The sequence below is a fragment of the Leptonotus elevatus genome, chromosome 1 (genome assembly GCF_054856555.1).
Source record: "Leptonotus elevatus isolate MCC_2025b chromosome 1, RoL_Lele_1.0, whole genome shotgun sequence".
NCBI lineage: Eukaryota > Metazoa > Chordata > Actinopteri > Syngnathiformes > Syngnathidae > Leptonotus > Leptonotus elevatus.
The window spans coordinates 23,755,098-23,775,222 of NC_141239.1; the positions used below are offsets into that span (position 1 = coordinate 23,755,098).

Genomic DNA, 20,125 nt, shown 5'->3' on the forward strand with positions numbered 1-20,125 from the left:
ACATTTTATTTTTTTACTAGACATCTATTCTCCTTGTCGAGTCGCTGTTTTTGTTCTAATAAAAGCAGGCGCCATCTTATGCAATCTTGTTGCTGCCGTTGTTTGGTTTAACTCATTGATGGTATTTTTGTCTGCTTTTGAGGTTTTCTGCTTTGTTGGCGGTCCTTGAATGCACCTTGTGCACAGTCAAAGGCAGAGTTTCGCGCCTGATGCAGCTAGAAATATCTCGGGTGGTCTACGTTCCTGTCACGATTCGCCTGTATTTCTGTGTGTCAATGCCAAAAGGTGAGTTGAAAATGTTAACACCTCATGTTGAATAATTTACCTATTTAATGTAGTCAATTATGTCCATGGGTTCATGATTGAGTACACTTTTGAAGAGTGGCGTTGATGCTTTATGATCCTCGTGGCATCTTTAATCATGACTGAATAAAACTCTATCAGTAATTAATTTTTGCACATTTGTGTGGTTGACGTAGTTTCAATGCAGACTGCGAGCCTTTCAAGGAACCTGTTCTTGTTTCGAGAGGCCCTTGAAACATAACGACTCCTCGGTTCTTCCGCTGCAACAAAAAGGGGTCAAATGCAAGTGAACTGACTCGTCAGCGTGCTGAACATCAACACACTTTGCTCCCCGCTGACAATAAGCTGCAGGCTTGAACAAACAGGTAATTCGTGTACACGGTGGGGAGGGGGCAGTGCACTGCTACAAATGAGTATCCCTCAGTGTAATCAGAGGTTTGGAAAGCAGGAGAAAGTTCCCCAGTGTAAGAAAAAAAAAATGCCTCAACCAACAGCGTGGGCCGCAGCCTTCCTCCTGTATAATCATCATCATTTAGCACAGTATGTGCAGCCTATGTTTATTGAGATATTAATCCGGGATAAACAAAGCTTTTGACAAAACAAATTAACATCCCTCAATAGAAAGCGCGGCGCTAATGGAGCCTACCGAGACTGATATTAAAAAAGCGGATGAGACGAGAGGAGAAACGGGAGCTCGGGAAGGTGCTGGGAAAGACAAAATCAGGCCCAAGGTGCCTAAACGGTGTTTCACCCCGAGCTCTGGAGATCAGCATCAGCACATCATAACAGAGGAGCTAATTGTGGTGATTATGCTGGTAATTAGGCTGCAGATGAGGAGAGCTGTTTTCAGCCCCGTCTGATAACACGCATTCATTGGCTGTCAACTGACCAGGGTCACATTTGCTCTGCATATTGAGGGCTCGCTTGCAGATCCAACTTACGTTCCATTAAAGCGCGATTGCACATGTTCCCTTTTGCAACGTGAATAATTCAGCTGGTTTTTGTATGCACTGCACTATTTGCTTTAATATTTACTATGCATTAGCAACAACAAAAAAACTAACAAACAAAAAAAGCAATGTTGTATTTTGCCAAGAGCTTCATATTTTAATTATTTACAAGCTTATTACAAGGCACATTATTAATATTAATTATATCATATCAGTAATAAGGCATTTTAAAGCCAACACCTACAATGGATTATTTCGACAAAAACACAAACACACACTCACGCATGCACATATGCATTTTCTAGCCCATTCCCCTAACCCCAACCATAAAATTGATTGCCTAACCCTATTCCTTACCCTAACCTCAACCATAACCCAATTCCAACCTAAACTCTAAAACCAAGTCCTGACCCTCAAAAAGAGGTCTAAACTTGTGGGGCCCAGCAAAATGGCCCCATATGGACGGGTGGGCCCCACAACCCTATGAAATCTCGAAATGTTGTCCACACTATGTAACAAAAACAAGACTGCACACACACACGCACACACAAAGTCACTATCAGAATAATGTCATAAAATTATTCAAGAAAAATCATACATTTTTATTTAAAAAACAAAAAAGTAATTTTGTGAGAATAAATAAAGTCATAAAATAACACGAGGAGGGCGAGAGAGAGAGACAGAGAGAGCGAGCGCGTGCACGCCCGCGCGAGTGGGACCGTTGTTACATGTCGGGGAGGTGAGGACGAACAAACTGACTCGTCGCGTCCTCCACACACGGGCAGTTTGAAAAAGCTTCACGGACGGGAGGAGGAAATGGCGACCGGTATTCACTGGAACTTACTCGGAGTGAAAGTTTGAGCTGAGAGTCCAGCGGCATGCATACACCTTTCAAACAAATATTCCTCCCACCAATTTACTATTTAAACATCATACACCACATATACACGGCTAAACTTGTGACTGGGATAAAAGTTCATTTTGCAGTTGATGTCAATCAATCAATCGCCTAAATGCTTTTTAATTACACAAGGACTTTTTGCTATTTGTTGGCCGCCCGGGTCCCTATCACCCGCAAATAGCAGGGGCACATTGTATAGAATATATATTGTGGTGATATTTATTTTTATTTTGTCTTCATGAGCATTCTCAATATTGGAGTAATCCAAAAGTAATCCAGTTACATTACTTTAATATTATGGTACTTGGATTACGTTATTAACTACATTTTTTTAGCAGGTAACTTGTAACTGTAATGGATTACATTAAGTACATAAAGTAACCCTCCCAACCCTGATAGTAAAATTGTGATGAAGATAGCATTGTAAATGTTCAGTAAAATGACAAATGTTGAGTTAACTGCACTTGAGTATATGTTTGACATTTATGATATCATTGGTATGAACAATTCAATGTTATTGTACACGAAATAACTCATCTATTATTTGCCTCTTATACTTCTTCTATACAGACAGGTCTCAATGAAAATACAGTATCAAGACAAATCCTCTTGTACTCGTCGGCTTTGAACATGTGGACTATCTTCCCGAGTGGGATAGTCAAATGTCCCACAGCAGCAAATGCACCTATTTCCTGCTCACGTTCCAGCCACATCTTACACGCAAAAAAAGAAAAGAAAAAAGAACAGGATGTACGTTAAAAAAAAAGGAAAAGCAATGGTACGAATGAATCAAATGTGAATAAATATTTTAGGAAAAGAAAACATCCCAACAATAAATAAACCATATCAAAAGGGAGATAAACAAAGCTGAGGAGTCGGCTAGCTCGACGAGGTCAGTGAGGTTGCGATTGGAGTGGTTGTTCTCTCGCCGCTCTCCTGACAACTCATTTCTCTCAAATGTATCACTTACGCAAGTACACTCAGAAACACATTTCTCCCTACGTTCTTATCTTGCGCCGCATCCTCCCTTTTCCTGCCCTTTCACTCAAAGGCACCACAGTGCCCGAAAGGACTTCTTACAGGTGTGTGCTGGGCGTGTTAAGATTGAGTGCCGTTTTACACCACGACACAGTGTTGTCTGTCCTAAATTAACAGTACTGGTCATGATCAAAATATTTGTTTCTGTTTTTGTCTTGATTAATACACAGTATGTCAAACAAGGTTTTTGTACTTAACACAAGCAAATCAAAATCCCCCCAAAACGTTTTCAAAAATGAAATAAAATAAAAATTTGTGTTTTTGAAGAAATTATAACGGAAACTACATTTTACATTTTTAAAACAACTATAAGTAGAATAATTGTAGTGGAAATTTCCTTTGTTTTTGTCTATTATAAAAGAGCTTTCATGTTGATTTTTAAATGCATTTAGTTCGCTATTACTGTGCAGGTGTACAGCTGATGTAACGTTAAACAGTCGTTTGTAAATTGTAGATTGTTTTATTACACAATACTTATGACTTTTTTTACGTTACGCTCAACAAATACTTAACATACAGTATTTATAGAAAAACACAAACTAAGACTAATAAAAGCTCAACTAAAACTAAGCATATTTGTGAAAAGAATTGCTTGAAAAAATCTGCTCTAACAACTTAACTTGAATAATTAAAACTCAATTAATTTGAAAAACAAAAGTAAATAAATAAATAAAGACTAGCTATTATAACCCCAATGGTCAACGCTCCCATATCCAAATAATATTTTCAATGTGAAAATGAATGAAATGAATATATGCTTTCATGGTCCTCCAAGATGATGCCATTCACCAATGCCCCCGAACCTTCTTTGGGGCTCTAACCCTCGAACCAGAATTTGATTACTCATGTTTTTTGAGAGGCCTTCTAGTGACCAGGAGGCCCAAAGCAGCCCCTTAGTTTATTTATACTACAGGCCACTCGCTCAGAAAGCTTCACACCACCTACTAGAAAAACTGCAGGCTAAGGGTCACAAACTCCCCCCAAAAAGAAACATTTTATTTTCCTCTTTTGTTGCAAGTACAAGAAGTCATTTCTCATTGCGTCTCTTACGTTTGTTGCTTTTGATCATCTGGCCGTCGTCCGTATTTATTTACACTGTAGGAATAAAGCAGAATCACGCTGCGGTTCTCGTATGTACACATATGTTTATAGTGTCGTCGGTCACAACCACACACAGGAGACAAAAGTCCACTTCGGCTGGCTAGGCTCTAACACAGCAAGTACAGGAGGGGCGGGGAGCGCGGCACCTTCCCCAAGATGCAAATCCAAAGTCAACAAAATGAATATTCTAAGCAAAAAACGATAGCAAGGCAGTCATGTTTTGGAATGCCTAAAAAGCAAACAGGCAGAGAGGGGCAGCGGGTGAAAAGGTTCTGGGAGGGGGAGCGGGGGGGGGGGGGGGGTGAGGGGAGTACCTCCACCTCTGATCCACAAAAAGAAGGCAAACTCGTCCTCAACTGAAGATGGAGAACTGTTTTCATTTGTAATGTTCAATAATGAGCACTTCTGGATACGCGTCTGTGTGTGTGTGTTGCATTTCTGTTGTTCTGGCTCAATAATAGAGATTTTTTTTTGGCAACAATGAAGAGCTTTCCTGTGAGACATTTTTTGCTCCTAACGGCATACTAGACTCCACTCGTCTCCACAGCTAACTAGCAAATGATGATCGGTACGAAAGGGTAAATAACTGAGCAAATAGAAAATGATAGTCTCGCCTCCAGAAACATTCCAGAACTTTTGAGAGATCCTAAGGGGGGGAAAGTGTGGCCGGCGGTCGGTACATTCAGAGTGCTGGACTTGGCCTTAAGGTACCAAAGGAACCGGGTAGGACTCGGCTTGGATCGATGTTCCTTAAAAAGTCAAAGGCGTCTTCTGGGGACCTGAAGGTCACTCTGTTTGTCTCTTCTATTGGTTCAGTCAAAGTTAAGAGAAAGAAAGGCAACCAAACAAGCAGGAAGTGACGAGGACGACGTAGGCTAGGAGGCAACTCTGGCCCTCACTTGAGTCCCCGAACTTCCTTCTGCGGGCTCCGGTCACAGACTGGTGACCAGCTGCATCTGTCCGTCGCCCTCGTTGTGGGCGGCCTCCTGAGCCTGGTGCACATGGTCCCCGCTCGGCCTTCTGGGCTGGGCCTGGTAGAAGGTCTGCATGGGGGCGCCGCGAGAGCCCAAGGCGGGCCTCCCGGAGCTGTAGTACAGTTCTTCGGGGGGCTGGGCCGATCGGGGCACCACTTCCAGGGGCTCGGGACTGCTGTCGGGGTAGGGAGAGTCTCGCAGGTTGGTGATGCTGGTGTACAGGGAGTCCCGGGCGGGAGAGTCCGGCGCTCTGTTGCCTGTCTGTCCACTAGAACTCTGACCGCTGTGGCCGAGACTCTCGGTGAGGTCGGCCGTGTAACTCTCCGACTCCTCCGGGTCGCTCTGGTAGAGGACGGACTGGGCTCGTTGTAGGAGCAGGGGCTCTTCCAGCGCTTTGTACAGCAGCTCCACATCTTGCGGCGTGCGCTGCCTGCCATCCCTCAGAAAGTCATCGTCTTGGTCGCCCAATTCGGGTCCGGCGGCTCCTCGGGGGTGCCCCCCGGCCAGGCCTCCGCACACCCTATCCCCGCCGTCGCCCCCTGCTACGTTTCCACCGCCCACACTCACGCCCCCGCCTCGCAGGTTGTTGTGCACCAGCTCAGAGATGATCATCTTTTCGAAGGCCGCTGCGTCGGAGAGATTCCGTCGGGCGCCTCCGCCACCCAGCGTGTCCGAGCCGCGTGGGTTGAGCAGAGGCGGAGGGCTGTCTCCACCCCCGCCGCCACTGCTCAGGAAGTCACAGCTGCCACCGCCGCCACCCCCCGGACCGGCACGCAGGGAGTAGCTGTTGTTGAAGTTGCCGTTCAGCGGCAGGGTCTCCATTCCGCAGGGGTCGCGGGTCTTGGATGTGATCTCTGGATCCAAACACAGGACAGGAACCAGTTTGGACATTGAAATCAACAAAATCTAAGCACAAATGTAAGGACCGAAGACACTTACTTGGATCTCGGAAAGTTCCTGTCCATCCAAGAGAATGCCGTATGAAGCAGAAATAATGAAAAACGGGAAGTGTCATTTAATGCAACATTAACTTGATCAATTCATTTTTAAAGATTTTTAAATGGCCACCCTTAATGGAATGAAAAATCTATCAGCCTCTTTAGCCATCTTTGCGTCTTCCTTGTTCTCGGGAATGAACTTGCCAATTCAAGCACTGACTTATGCCAACATGAATAATTTAAAAAAGCGGATATATTTCTATGAGTTTTGGCCTTTTGTCCACATTGAACACGTTTGACCCTCAAAGGGTTTTAGGTCACTGAAAACGGACAAAATATTTGACATCCACTACTATCTCCTTATGTGAGCTGATTTTAGTTTATAGGCTGTCTTTGGGGTTTTGGTGTCATTAGGCATGGGTTGGCTACCGTTTTCAAGGCATACCGTTTTATCATGAGCGGTATTAGCTAGTTTTTTCTTTGTTTGGAGTTATCAGTGCAGACAAAGTAACACGACCCCTCCCTTTCCTGTTGCTACTACAAGCAGTCAGTAAGCCTAACGACTTATTCCCTTGTCGAAAAAGTCGTCTCTTTTAGGAATTTTTCAAACACCACGACTTGGTAGAGGAAGGATATGCAAAGCATACTAACAAAGATTGGCTGACGTATGTCCTTTACAAAAGCGCCACCCATCACTTACACAAATTCAAGGTATTACTATAATGCTGTCTTAAAATTAAACTTAGCATCAGGGACACGCAGTCAGGGCAGGCAGGAGAGGCAGAGCCCCCCATCGTTCACTGCATGTGAAGAGTAAAAAACAAAAGACTAATGATTATAATGAAATTATTTTCCATTCAAGTCATCTGGCCCATGCTTTACGTTGATTTTTCTCTCTCAATCCAATTATGTCAATGATCAAAAAAATGAAAACATTTTTGCTGAATTTACGCATTTTCTGTTCAAGTACATGGTCGACAAGGGAACAGAGGCGTTGCACTTTGATTGCCTCCCGCGGCTATACACAAATGAATTGCCAAAACTGGCAGCTGGCGGGAGCCCTTACACAACAGACATTGCTTTTTTGCCTTTATATGACCATTATACATGTTTAATCACACATGTACTGCACGTGCTGATGTTCAACAGTTTGTCTCATGCAGGGGTAGGCAAGTTTGGTCCGAGATAGCCGCAGTCTTGCATGTTTTTGATGTCTCCCTCCTCGAACACAGCTGAGAGGCTCCTGCAGAACGTAATTATGAGCGGATGATTTGAAACACCAGGGTTGGAGGCAGGAGACACCGAAAACATGCAGGACTGCGGCTCTCTAGGACCGAGCTTGCCTATCCCTGGTCTAATGAGTGTGAGTGAAATATTTAGTCTTTCTGTTGGCAAGAAAAGCCACTCAAAGTGCACAGCGGAACCCAGAAAGTCTCATGCTGCTGCTGGCAGGTGGCAGTGCTTTGCTCCATTGGCACAATACATCGGGGAAACACGGCGCACTTCCCTACCGCTAGAGCGAGTCTCAATGGGTTGAAGATGTGCAGACCTAGCCGCCATCTTGAAACGGGAGTCACCAGTGATATATTCTATTCAATTGTGTTAACTGTGTTTGGCTGAAATCATAATTTGTCAAAAGAATGGATTGTTACAAACATCATGCATGCAGTTATGATATAAGAAGTGGGTCATTCTATAATTGGGACTTTCATAGAACATTAAATATAAAAATCTTTTCTTTTGGGTTCACATTTGTTTTGTCCGACTCCAGAGGGGAGGAGTCAGTTGTTCACCAGTCATGAACCTCACAACACGTCAACTGGTGTATCTACGAATGCAGCCTAATAAAAGCTGTCCAGCTAATAACTGTAGCAGCCCTTTTTTTTAGCAGCCTTTTACTTCGGCTGTGCCATTGCAGTGTAATTAGACATTCTAATGAAGAGCTCTTCTTCTTACTTCCTCTCCTCTAAAAATGTCTGAGGCTGTCAGGCTTTGATGTATTTGTCGGGGGAAGCATTGAAATATTTAAGAGAGACGCCGCGCCTCACATTTCAGCCGCTGGACAATGGCCAATATGTTTATTGTGCGAATGCACTGGTAATGAAGCCAGAAAGTCAAAGTTCGGTCCAATTGCTCTTGATGCGTCACCCACGGTCACTCCGGGGTACTATAGCTGGTGATCGCTATGATATGATGCCATGTGCTAACCAGGGTTCCAGTCTTCGCTTTAGTTCTGTATTTGGCATTTCGCCCGGCAACAGCAAAATGTCAGCGCTAACATGCAATTTCAAATAAGGCTGCTAAATGGACATTTGAATTTTAAAAGGGTTTGGTAAAAACAACATCTGCACGTGGCATCAGACTATATTGATTCCAAAAGGAATAAAATCAAATTGCAAATTACATAAATAAAACCAATTTTGTTTGGGAAGGATTACGGTAGCGAATTATGAGCTATCCAAGGGCTTGAGTTTTAAATTCATGAGAGTTCTAGAGAATCATTTACAATATTGTGCAATATTGTAAAGTTCATAACAGACTGGGACTTCACAGCTGTTAATTTATCATTTAATAATGATACATTTTTATTTCAAGCATGTGCAGTTTGGCTCGGGACCATATTCATTTTATTGTCATTTCTGTCTGCATAAATAAACACAATTTTGTACGTCAGATTTTATATTGAAATTGCAGCAAAACAGAGTGCAGCTACATTGCAAAAGTGTGACGAACTATGCTGCTTTCAGAGGCTGGATTTGAATAAAAGAAATCCACCAAATTTTGCCAAACCTTGTTCAGTAAGCGACAGATTTCGACGCTACATTCTTTTTTGCATTCACAGCGATTCATTATCCAGCTTAGCAACGGGACGACAAGTGTCTCCCTTGTGATTTCTGGCAGTCAAAGTCGCAGTGAAACTTTACTCATCAGATTGCGATTCGAGACAAAGCGCCAGATGGCAAAGTCAGGCTGTTTGTTTTGTGCAGCCTGGTTGGATCCATTTGACGGTTAACGCACAGCACACACTGTGGGGAAATGATGCTCAATACCACTTTGTTTTTCAAACCGATACCCGTAGCAATAGTCAACTATTGAGTAGTCACATTTTTATGCTCGCCATCAAATTATGAACGTCTTTACGTTTTGCAGTCTTGAATGAAACCTGATGAAACGGCAACACACAAGCCGGCGCCGCTCAGTGGGATATGGGCTGGTTTAGTCCGTAACCAAAATGTTGATCATAGTTTTCTGATGGCGAGGCAAATGTTTGAAAATGTTTTGTTTTCATTCAACACAATGATAATCATAATGAAAGATAGAGAGTGTGTGTGTGTCAGGGTTATTATAGTTTTACAATTTTCATTTTAGTTAGTTTTGTTTTTTAAATGTAGCTAGTTTTAATTAGTTTTCGGGGTGGTTCTGTTAGCTTTTATTAGTTTTAGTTATTTAAAAATGCTTAGTTTTAGTTAGTTTCAGTTTTAGTTGTTGTTTTTTAAAACACATTTTTTAAAAACATCATGGTAAAATAAGATTTCTTCCCTAATGATGCATTTCGGCTGAATTAAATAGAAAAAGCAGGCAAACCGAGCCATTGGAGCCAAAAGTCAAGCATGAAAAATTGCCGCCTAAGAGTGACGTCATCTGAAGGTGCTTTTCGATTGGCTGCTGCTAGATGACGTCACTTCTGCATGACACACTTTCAATGTGTTGAAAGGTACTGGTTTGATGTACCTGATTTTTGATTGTGAATTAAAATTATTTAATAAAGTAAAAAAAAAAATCCCCGTCCTTATTCCGGTCAATATCAAAATAAGTCACATTTAAAATCATCCCCAAAGACTCATACATTAAATATTAATAATTCATATAATAATCATAATAAAAGTTACTTTTTGTAGTTTAAGTTAGTTTAGTTTTTTTGGAAGCATTTTCGTTATTTTATTTCCCTAACGAAATTGTTTAGTTTAATTTTTTTGTTCGTTTTCGTTAACTAAAATAACCTTGGTGTGTGTGTGTGTGTGTGTGTGTGTGTATATAGGTGCTAACCTGTGGAGTTAAAGACGCCAGGTGAGGGTGGGGTGAAGCTCTCAGCCAGCAGCGTGTTGTAAGGAGACGTGCCACTGCGAGTCTGCAACACCGGGTTGGCCAGGAGGTGGTTACCCATGGCTGCTGTAATATAACAACGACAAAACATCCACATGCATCATCATAAATGGGCTCTTTGCATTGAATGCATGCAAATCAAGCCCAGTGCATGGCGCTGGGTAATAACACCTGAAATGGCACAAATGTTTACAGTTGCTCCAAATGGAGCTGTTTTTGTTACAGCGCTGTTTTATGGAGTCATTTCACTGCCTCCTGATTGTAACCTTTGAGTAAAAAACACAATCGAAAGGCAAAGTTACTGTTTGCCGTTATTGCCATTTGTTTCCCTTTGGCTCTCAACAGTGAAGACAGGAAGGGGGGCGGGTGTGGAGGGCGGGGAACTGTAATGCATGCCATTATGTAGTCCCGGAGTGCAGCCATTGAAACACAGTTAATTTTACACTGAAAATGTGAATGCCACCAAAAAGACAAATAGAAGTGAAGGCAGAGGGAGGATGTTGTGTAAAAGGCTGGAGGCGAGTGCGAGCAGAAATGCCATGAAATTAAAAACAGGACAGCATGACGGAGCGCGCGCAGACGCTAAGTGCGGGCTGCAGGTACGGCCTGCCCTCGCCTTCATCACGTGGAAAATAAAAATAAGCACTCACGCTCTGCTATTTATTCATCATTTCCCCTCCTCCCTCAAAGCCTCTGGCAAAGCTCGCCTCCTGCTTTCTACTTTCGTTGGCTTGTTCTCTTATGTCGCTTCAACCGCATTTTCATACTTCCTCTCGCCAGACTTTTCTTTTTTTTTTTTTTCTCGCGAAGAGGCAAACACCACCAAATTAATGTGGATACGCTCCCTGTGATGTCCTCTTAGGAATACCCGAGCTACCAGATTGAAGTGGGGAGAGAAAGTAGGCCAAAGGAAATCATTTGTGCGTGTGTGTGTCATGAGCACCTTGCTTCCAGGACACACCAGAAAATTGTTGTGCATCACACACACAGTCAAGTAGCAAACTCAAAGAGATGAAGGAGATTCTCAATTGCGGCTCCTTTTGTTTTGGTTGGTGCTGGCAGGCCACATTTAACCCCCATCTATCCCTTTTTTGTTTTTTTGTTTTCAATAGTACACCGTGGACTCGTCGCCAGCCGGTCACAGACCATGCACTGTGTATGTCACTGTACTTTTCTACTGTTACTCTGGCTTCTTCCCACATTCCAACAGCATGCGAGATTTATTTAAGACAGTAAATTGTCATTAAAAGGGAGAACGTGAGGGCGAATGGTTGACTGTCTATATGTTCCCCGTGATTGACTGGAAACCGATCAACGCTGTGCCCCCCCCACCCCCCGCCTTCCTTTCTGCTAAAATAAGCTGGGATCAACTCCAGCCTAAAGATGATGACTAGTACTAAATAAAATGGATGAAGGGATATGGTGGTCCCCGAAGGCACCTCATTTAAATAAATAAACAAATAAATACAATTTAAAACACTGAGAGTGAGCAGTTTACAATTATTTTAAGACTGCAATTTTTAAATCCAGAAATGGTCTCCACAATCCTGTTCTGTGTCTCAAGTTAGCTGACCAGCTGCTCTCCCAGAAGAGCACAGAGGGAATTTTATTTTGTTTTCTGTTAGTGTTCCCACACTATGGAATGACCTCCCAGTGCATATTAGACAAGCTCCTTCGCTATTCATTTTTCAAACCCACCTTAAAACCCATTTTTATTTCTCGAGGCCTTGCCGTGATGTGAGCCTTTATTTTACCGGCTTTTTATCCATTTGTTACTGTTTTTATGTTTTGTTCAATTGTCTTTTTTTTTGGTTCAATTTGTATTCACGTACAGCACTTTTTTCAGCTGTTCTTATTTTTGGATGCTCTACAAATACAGCTTAGTTGAGATTTAACAGAAGGTAACAGCATTTTATAATGTTTGGAAACAACTTGTGCCAAGATACTTCTAGGTTGGAAAAAAGTGATTGACAACTGCTGTCTTCAAGTGTAAACAATGACAAAAACTTGTGTTTGGGGCTTCAACGCCAAATGTTTATGTCGTTTTTCTTTGGGTTATTAAAAAAAGACTGTAAGACTGCTTGGGGGTAGATTAACCACTTCTAAAGAGACAGAGTGGAAAAGAGGCCGAACCACCGGGCATCTGCCCTATATGCCAGATGGCCAGTCCAGCCCTGCTAGAAACCAAACCTCCATCATTGGGTTTGCGGAAGTCGTTTTCTCACACGTATTCATAAATAAGAGATGTTTGATTGGGTTGTCTTTGAGCAATTTAGCCAAACATAATGGCTAGCCCGGTAGCTAACATTAACTCGAGCACGCTATCCCCATTTTGCTTTCAAACGAGTATTGTGTCACTGACACTTCACACATTCAAACTTGGGCAATATAGAGAACAAGACTAAAATCATCATGCAAGCCATTTAGCTTGTTTTCTCAATCGCTCTGCCCTGGTCAGATAACAGAAAAGGACTTGTTTAATAGTGGTAGCCCCCAGAAGTACATGTGACGTCATGGTGAATATGTCACGGTTTCAGCTCAACAGCTTTTGTGACACAATACTACATCTCCATCAGCAAACTGTACTGAAGTGTGGTTGTGGGTGCGATAGCAGGAGAACTCACCACGGTTGAGCGTGGGCGTGCTGTTGATATCCCCCGCCATGAAGGAAGACTCTGTCTGCTTCCGAACCGTGTCGTTCCACATGCGGCGGATTCGACTCTGAGGGAAGGAGCGGCGCAGGGTGAGAAAAAAAAAAACAGAAGCGCGTGGTGGTGATGGTGGGGGGCTTTTATAGCTCTGTGGGGATGCTGTAATCACAGCTGCGGGGTTTGCTACAAGTATAAGAGATGACGACAAGGCAATGTCATGTCATTACGAGAGGACCAAATAACTGTAAGACGTGCCAGATATGATTGCAGTAGCTGATACAGTCCCATTATGAAAAACACTCTTTATTGTCTGGTACAATTGCGCATGTTTCCCATGCTGCGTGTTGCCTGATTGTTTAGTACAAAAAGTGGAGACCAAATATGTTTTAGCAAGGAAAATGTCCTGGTCACACACAAATACCTTTTAACCGGTTTTAAAGCATATGAAATTGCTCATTGAACTATCAAATGAGAAACAATACAATGCAACAATCTTTTGTGTTAGTCTTGATTACTGTGACACCTCTTAGTAAAAAACAATGCAATTCATGGCTACATGTGTTGCTCCACTGTTTGTAATCAAATATCCACCCTTGTTTTTTGTTTAGTTTGGCAGTGAACTTTAAGTAGGAGTGGCAATAAATAGCTGTAATCCTCTTTTTGAAGAAATGCTCACTACCTTCCAAACTTCTGCTTTTTATTAAGTGATTCAGTTGAGTTTAATGAGGCCATTTAGTCCTCACATCCCCCGGCAAAAAGTCCTGTGACAACAAACAATTTCTTGAATACATTTTTTTTTTTATTGGATAACATATACAGCCATGTCCATTGTCTAGGAAAATTGTACAAAATTGTACATTCAAAAACTAATAGCTCACTTTCTGGACATGTTAGGATATGGCTTCTATTGACTTTTTTTGTAGGTCTCAGGGTGCTTCACGTGCCTCCCAATTTTCATAGCCCTAGGTCAAACCTGCCAGGATACAGACCCATTTTATTTTCATCGTTTATGACAACTTTAAATTATAACATTTTTAAGTGGGTTAAGTGGGTTCATTTTACTCAACACCGCTTGCAAGCAAAAAAGCCTGTGTATATATTTCCTGATTTACGGCGCTATTTATCCTGTTATGACTCAAATTTGCTTGCAAAAATAAAGCGCGTCCAATCCATTCCATTTCAGGTGAAACACAATAACACCAGTAAGAGCCACTTTTCATTTTCCACACTATTTCTGAGCTCGGCGGGGAACGATGACGCCTGGCGGATGTGAAAAAGGAGAAATAAAAGTGAGAGCGCGTGTCATGAAAAAGCATGTGTACAGTGCGTCCGTCTTGCCTGCACCTGTCTGTGGGCTGCCGCGTGGCGAGCTTGGCTGCCGCTGTAGTAACGGTTGTTGGCGCGCAGGCCAGAGTTCTTCATGGCACCGTGGGAGCTGCTGGTGGACGCACGGTTGCAGCAGTAGGAATGACGCAGGCACTTACTGTACTCCTTGTGGACCTGTAATACAAGAGTGACGCGGCGCAACAGAATGTTTGTAAATCAGCAGAAAATGAACACAGGTGTCAATTTTAAGGTGTGTTTCTTGATAAGAGGATTTTTGTTCTAGTCATTTTTTGTAGAAAATTGAGTGAGTGAGTTTGGGAGAAACCGCCGTGGCTGCAGGAATGTGGCAAAATCGTAACCTTATCAAGTACCTTTTTCTGAAGAGCGCAGTGGAAGATGAAAATGAACATGCCCTGGAAGGCGTTGAAGGTGGTGAAGAGGTACGCCATAATCAGTGAATTCTCGTTGATGAACATCAGGCCGAACGCCCACGTCAGCCCCAAAAGGAACAACAGGGTGATGGCGCCCAACACCCACGCCCTGGAAGACAGCACGTCATCACGTCACAATCAGTCCAGAAGAAGGCTTCATGGAAAGTTAAGGCATGCTCAACAGTCCTGCAGGTGCAAGGTGGTCACTATTTTTCAGGATTTTGGAGCCTTATTTTTTATATTCTTTAATGTCTTTTTTTTTAATCCCTTAAAATTTTAAAGGCTTGTTAACCAATAACACATTTTTTTTGTCCCTTTAATGGGTTTTTAAAGAAGAACTTTTACAGAAGTTACATGGGGATCATTTGCGGTTAATTTTCTCACTCCTTGCTCCTTATGGTGTGTGTGCATGCCTTGGCCAGTAATGGGAGTATAATGAGATATACAGATAAACATAGAAACGGTCACAACTGCTCTGTAAGCTGCAGTAATACGAGTCATTTATCACAAAGAATACAGAATACGTGTTTGTGACTTATATTATATTGTCTGTCAAGGAAAGTGATGCCATTTTTTAATACATGTATGGCGTTTTACATTGTGTGTTAGCATTAGGCTAGCGGAAGGCAAAGATCTGTGGTCATTTAAAATACACAAGTGTACCTGACACCTGTCTATTGTATGTTTTCTTTGACAGTAAACTTCAACGGTGAGTGGTAATAAACAGCTTGAACCCTCTTTCTAAAGAATTGTTTACTGTCAAACTGCTATGTGTTGTGAAGTTTAAGTTGAGTGGTGTTTGCTGCCACCGCATGATGATCATTTATTTTGTTGAACCAGGTAAGGCGATCAAGAACAATTTCTCATTTACAATGGCAACTTGGATGCAATTTAGGGTTCAGTGCCAGTCACTATTTGGGTTTCCATACTTCTTATGGGGGACAACTATTTTGAATTCTGAACCACTTCAGCGTGGTGTTCGTCCTTAGAGGTGCTCCTGTAATACAAATAGCTAAAAACTTGATCTGAAAAGTCCATCTCACTTGATGCTATCCAGACGGCTGGAGTCAGGCTTGAGCGCCGATGAATTTCGAATCATCTTGTGTAAAGTGATCATCAGCAGAACAAGGTTGAGCTAAGACAAGAAAGAGAGAGAGAAAGAGACCGATCAAATAAAAGTGCAGCAGAGCGTGGGGCAAAACGCCCGCCTTTGCACTCTCCATAACCTCAACCAAAGTGCCATGAGATACTCTTCAGGTTTGACTGTGCAATATCGAAAGCGCACACGAGAGAGAAAGAATGAGCCATCACGCTGGCAGACAGTAAAGCTAATACCATAATAACAAATGAAACGGGTCCAATGAAGCTCCAGATGAAGTAGTTATCCACCCGCAGCCAGCATCTGGAGTGGCACACAGAGGAGAAGGGAATTAGACCGAAGTGAGCTCAAACAGTCACACGCTATTTGTCTGTCTCGCCGGATTATTATATGAAGGCTAATCATCAGGCGTTTGGCTAAGTGTATTCACGGAGGCCGGTCTGTGGGGAGGCGCGGGATATTATGCTCCCTGCCGGAGCTACTTCTCAATCAGCAGGTGCAAAAAAAAAAAAAAAAAAAAAAAGAGGGCCCGTCTCAGCACGTACGCTTTCTTGGTCCCGTAGCTCCTGTAGTCTATGGCCGCCGAGATGCCCACCACCAGCGCGGGGAAGCAGTAGCCGCACAGGTAGTAGTACTTTTTGCGGGAGTACTCGCTCTCAAACACCTCCACCAGCATGAGATAGAGCTGCACGCCCTCCAGACACATCCACGAGAAGGCGGCCAGGAAGAAGAAATGCAGGAGTCCGGCAAAAATGGGACAGGCGATCTGAAGCCGGGAGGGAAGAAAGAGATTGGAGGAGGCAGAGCAGGGAGGAAATTCAAGTGGAGAGGACAGAAGAGAGGCAAAACTGCAGTCATTTCGTTTGGGAGGAGGAAAAAAAAAGGAGAATCCTGGCTGATTTTAAGAGGATATGAAAAGTCTACACACCCCTGTTCAAATGCAATTTTTGTGATGTAAAAAAAAGAGACCAAGATAAATCATTACAACTAAATTTAGAAATAATTTTGAATAGAAAAGTAAAAGTAAATAAAAGAAGTAATGTGGTTGCACAAGTGTGCACACTCTTGGAACTCAGCTGTGTTTACAATTAACCCGTCAAATTCAAACTCTTGACATCTTGACTGAAAATGGCATCACAGTTGCTTCGGGCTCCGAAAACGACCAATCACGAGTGAGACTCACTTGTTTTCTGAATCTGATCATGTGACATTGACAAGTAGAGCCGTGATTGGTCATTACCTGAGCCCTGAGCAACTGTGAAGCCATTTTCAGTGGACAGCAAATGGCAAAATGGCCGCCCCATGAGATGGATACAAATGGGTGGATTTTGCTGCTTTATTCATATTCCACAAACACAATATTAATCAGAATACCATATCTAGCTACATAGACCATATTATCGGAAAGGAAATTTTTGGGTTTGACACCCCTTTTAACCTATTAAAGCCGGGAGCGCATTACCGCGTTTCTACCAGTAGAGCCAGCAGCGCTCTAGTGCTCTTCTACCTTTAAAGTCGGGAAAGCGGATGGATATATCATTTTGTTTTGTTTTGACCAATTCTTGGTCCCTTAGCCGATCAAATGCATCAGAATATACACGAGAGGGTGACGTGGGCCTCGTGGCATGTCTTGGAATTTTATTCGAGCATTCAATGGCTGACGCAGATTCGCGGGAGTTATGAAATAAATGACAGCGATTAACGACGGCACCGGAGGAATTTAAATCAGTGTAACGAGTCAACAGTGGCATATTGTTAAGAAATACGTATGTGTTTAGAAAATGAGGATGTTGAAAATGTATATGGCTTTGTAGCAGAATGGACGACGAATAACTACCTAAGGTAAATATACCCGCAGATGCGACACAGTTGTTTGTTGATTTACAAAAATATATTGAAGGTTTATATGAATAAACTTAGGTTTGTGTGAACGCCACAGGTGTAAGCAGTGGAATGTTGTCCTGTTTCAGGAGCTGAGATATCAATTATTTAGTAGACATTGACAATGTTGTTGAATTTCCAGGGAAACTTCAGGTTTTCAGGGGTGATTCTAAAGTCACCCGTAGGCTTTAGGGGCATGTTTTGCCAGGCAATTTCCTCCTGATTCAAGCAGCCCCAAAACAACGGACAGAATTTCCTTGACATTTCACTACAAAACTCACCTGGTAGTCGGTCTTGTCGATGCCAATGAGAAAGAGCAGCTCGGCGATGAAGAGATTGATGCACAGGTTCTTGTGGATGGTGTTGCGGTCAGTCTGCAGGCCGCGCAGGAAGCAGAAGGTGGAGATGCAGATGGCCAGGCACACCAGCGAGATGACGATCCCCACCCAGGTGATGACGAACAGGATCAGCTCATGCATCCTGCCCTGGAACTGAGGCGCCGGGAGGGGGGGGGGGAGAAAAGAAAGGAGGGGGAACGTGAGGACAAATGAGACAAATTGAGGTGGCAACAACATGAGACAAAGTGTGAGGAAAACAGCGGGATGAGCGATGAGCAAGCCGAGCGACAGAACTAAGGGGGGAGGGAGAGAAAAGGCAACATGGCTCCATTTAATATTTGTAAATATATGCAAAGAGCTAACGTGTGAAGACAAGAGACAAGACGTCCTGGCAAAAAAAAGAAAAAAGAAAAAAATCATGTGAATGTCAGCTGGAAATGGGAAGACAGGAATTTGTAAGCCTCTTCTCGTGTCGGCTTGAAAGACGGACAGAGGGAAATATTTCAAAACAAAGAGCCTGTCAGCTTGCGGAGTGTGCATTAATGTGTCTGCATTAATTACTTCCACTGCTGGACCGCGTGGCCATTAGATGCTGGCACTGCCACGCGTTTCCTTCATCACTGATCGGGAAAATTAACAATCAATTATCCCTTCATTGTTAAGATGATTAGACTCATTATTAAGAGCAGCAAACAAGGAACAAAAAGAAACAGTTCAAAACTTTCCATTGAAAACAATAAGGAAAACCACAAAAGGAGGCAGCAGATATCTGAGTTTCAAAGCTAAATCCTTTCAATTTGAGCACGTCAACATGAGTGAAGTGTCATTCCATCTGTGGATAACACCCACACCACAGCAATTTAAGTTGAAAGGAATTGTTGCACTAACTTTTTAAGCCGGGGGAACCTCACTCCATGCTCTCCCAAAGGGTACAGAAACGTTCTTTTCTTTGTTCAATTTGGCTACCTTTCCATCCATTTTTTTTTAAAGCATTCCTCATGAGGAACATGGACGATATAGATACATATCCGTGTGTACACCCTGGACTGGTTGTTAGCCAATCATAGGCAAACCACCTCTTATTTGGGGTTAGCTAAATTAAGCCTGGGCTCTTATCAGCGGAAGTTATAGAGAGTCTTCACCATTTATTTTTAATGTTGTAGAATGACTTTGAAAGCTCATATTTTTAGGTATAATCAAAGTTTAAACTATTAATTTGGCCAATTCTACACATTTTCAGGGGGTTAACCAATGACTCATATTTATTTATTTATTTGCTATAAGCGACAGGGCCATTGCAAACTGTGGGCTACCTCATTAGCACCTTTGCAGCATAACAAAGTACAGTAACATAAAAAAATAAAAAAATCTAATTTTACAACATGCCGTAGTAGGCCTCCCTGTATACTCACATCTGTATCGTGGTGCATCATGAGCACGGCAAAGTTGGTGAGGTGGCTGCAGGAGCAGGTGGTGTGCGTGCCATTGGTGTCCAGCAGCCGGCAGCCCTGCGTGGACCACTGGCCTGTCATGGAGCGCTCCGAGTAATTCCAAAAGGAGCAGTTTGGGCTGTAGTAGTTGTCCAACTGGGAGAAGAAAACCCAAAAGTTAGCATCAATTTTGAAAATTAATGTAGAGTAATTGTGATTTTCCCCCCCCTCCCTCCTTCAATATTGCAATTGCGATTTATTTTTTTAAAGTAGAGGACCTTAAAAAAATTATCCCATAATAATATATAATAAATAATCCCAGGTATTTTTTAACAAACAGGAGCAATACATAAATTTACGCTAAGATAAAGGCAAATAACTCTTGAAAAAATTTAAAAAGCAGTATCTATATATTTATGCATTTACTTCAATTACCATTGTTCACTTACTAAACAATCTGACTTGCAGCCTTTTAAACAACTTCACAAAATTCTACCAAACAAGTCATTACTCAACACAACAATAATGCAAACAAATACGTGGCTTTTTCCCTTCAACTTTTCATGTTAAATGCAAAAATAACTTCTTAAGCAATGAACTTGGATACTATAAACATATAAAGTTTGGCTAATATCCAATGCTTTAAGGATCATAATTAAT

The 20,125-nt window shown here is 42.4% G+C and overlaps 1 protein-coding gene across 8 annotated transcripts in view; it reads right to left on the reverse strand.

Annotated features, from left to right (window-relative positions):
* Nucleotides 1–1,098: 1,098 nt before the first annotated feature.
* adgrl1a (adhesion G protein-coupled receptor L1a) overlaps nucleotides 1,099–20,125 on the reverse strand; it is a 182,908-nt gene continuing 163,881 nt past the window's right edge. For 7 of the 8 annotated variants that reach the window (XM_086085997.1, XM_086085989.1, XM_086086004.1 and 4 more), the window contains 11 exons: nucleotides 19,448–19,621; nucleotides 17,979–18,188; nucleotides 16,362–16,582; nucleotides 16,053–16,119; nucleotides 15,761–15,852; nucleotides 14,658–14,826; nucleotides 14,305–14,460; nucleotides 12,934–13,030; nucleotides 10,253–10,375; nucleotides 6,207–6,224; nucleotides 1,099–6,121 (listed from right to left, as the gene is read on the reverse strand). In XM_086085997.1, coding sequence (XP_085942123.1) covers nucleotides 5,226–6,121; nucleotides 6,207–6,224; nucleotides 10,253–10,375; nucleotides 12,934–13,030; nucleotides 14,305–14,460; nucleotides 14,658–14,826; nucleotides 15,761–15,852; nucleotides 16,053–16,119; nucleotides 16,362–16,582; nucleotides 17,979–18,188; nucleotides 19,448–19,621 — 2,223 coding nt within the window. In that variant the 3' untranslated portion in view covers nucleotides 1,099–5,225. The remainder of the gene's footprint in view (nucleotides 6,122–6,206; nucleotides 6,225–10,252; nucleotides 10,376–12,933; nucleotides 13,031–14,304; nucleotides 14,461–14,657; nucleotides 14,827–15,760; nucleotides 15,853–16,052; nucleotides 16,120–16,361; nucleotides 16,583–17,978; nucleotides 18,189–19,447; nucleotides 19,622–20,125) is intronic. The other variant, XM_086085981.1, reaches the window with a different exon arrangement.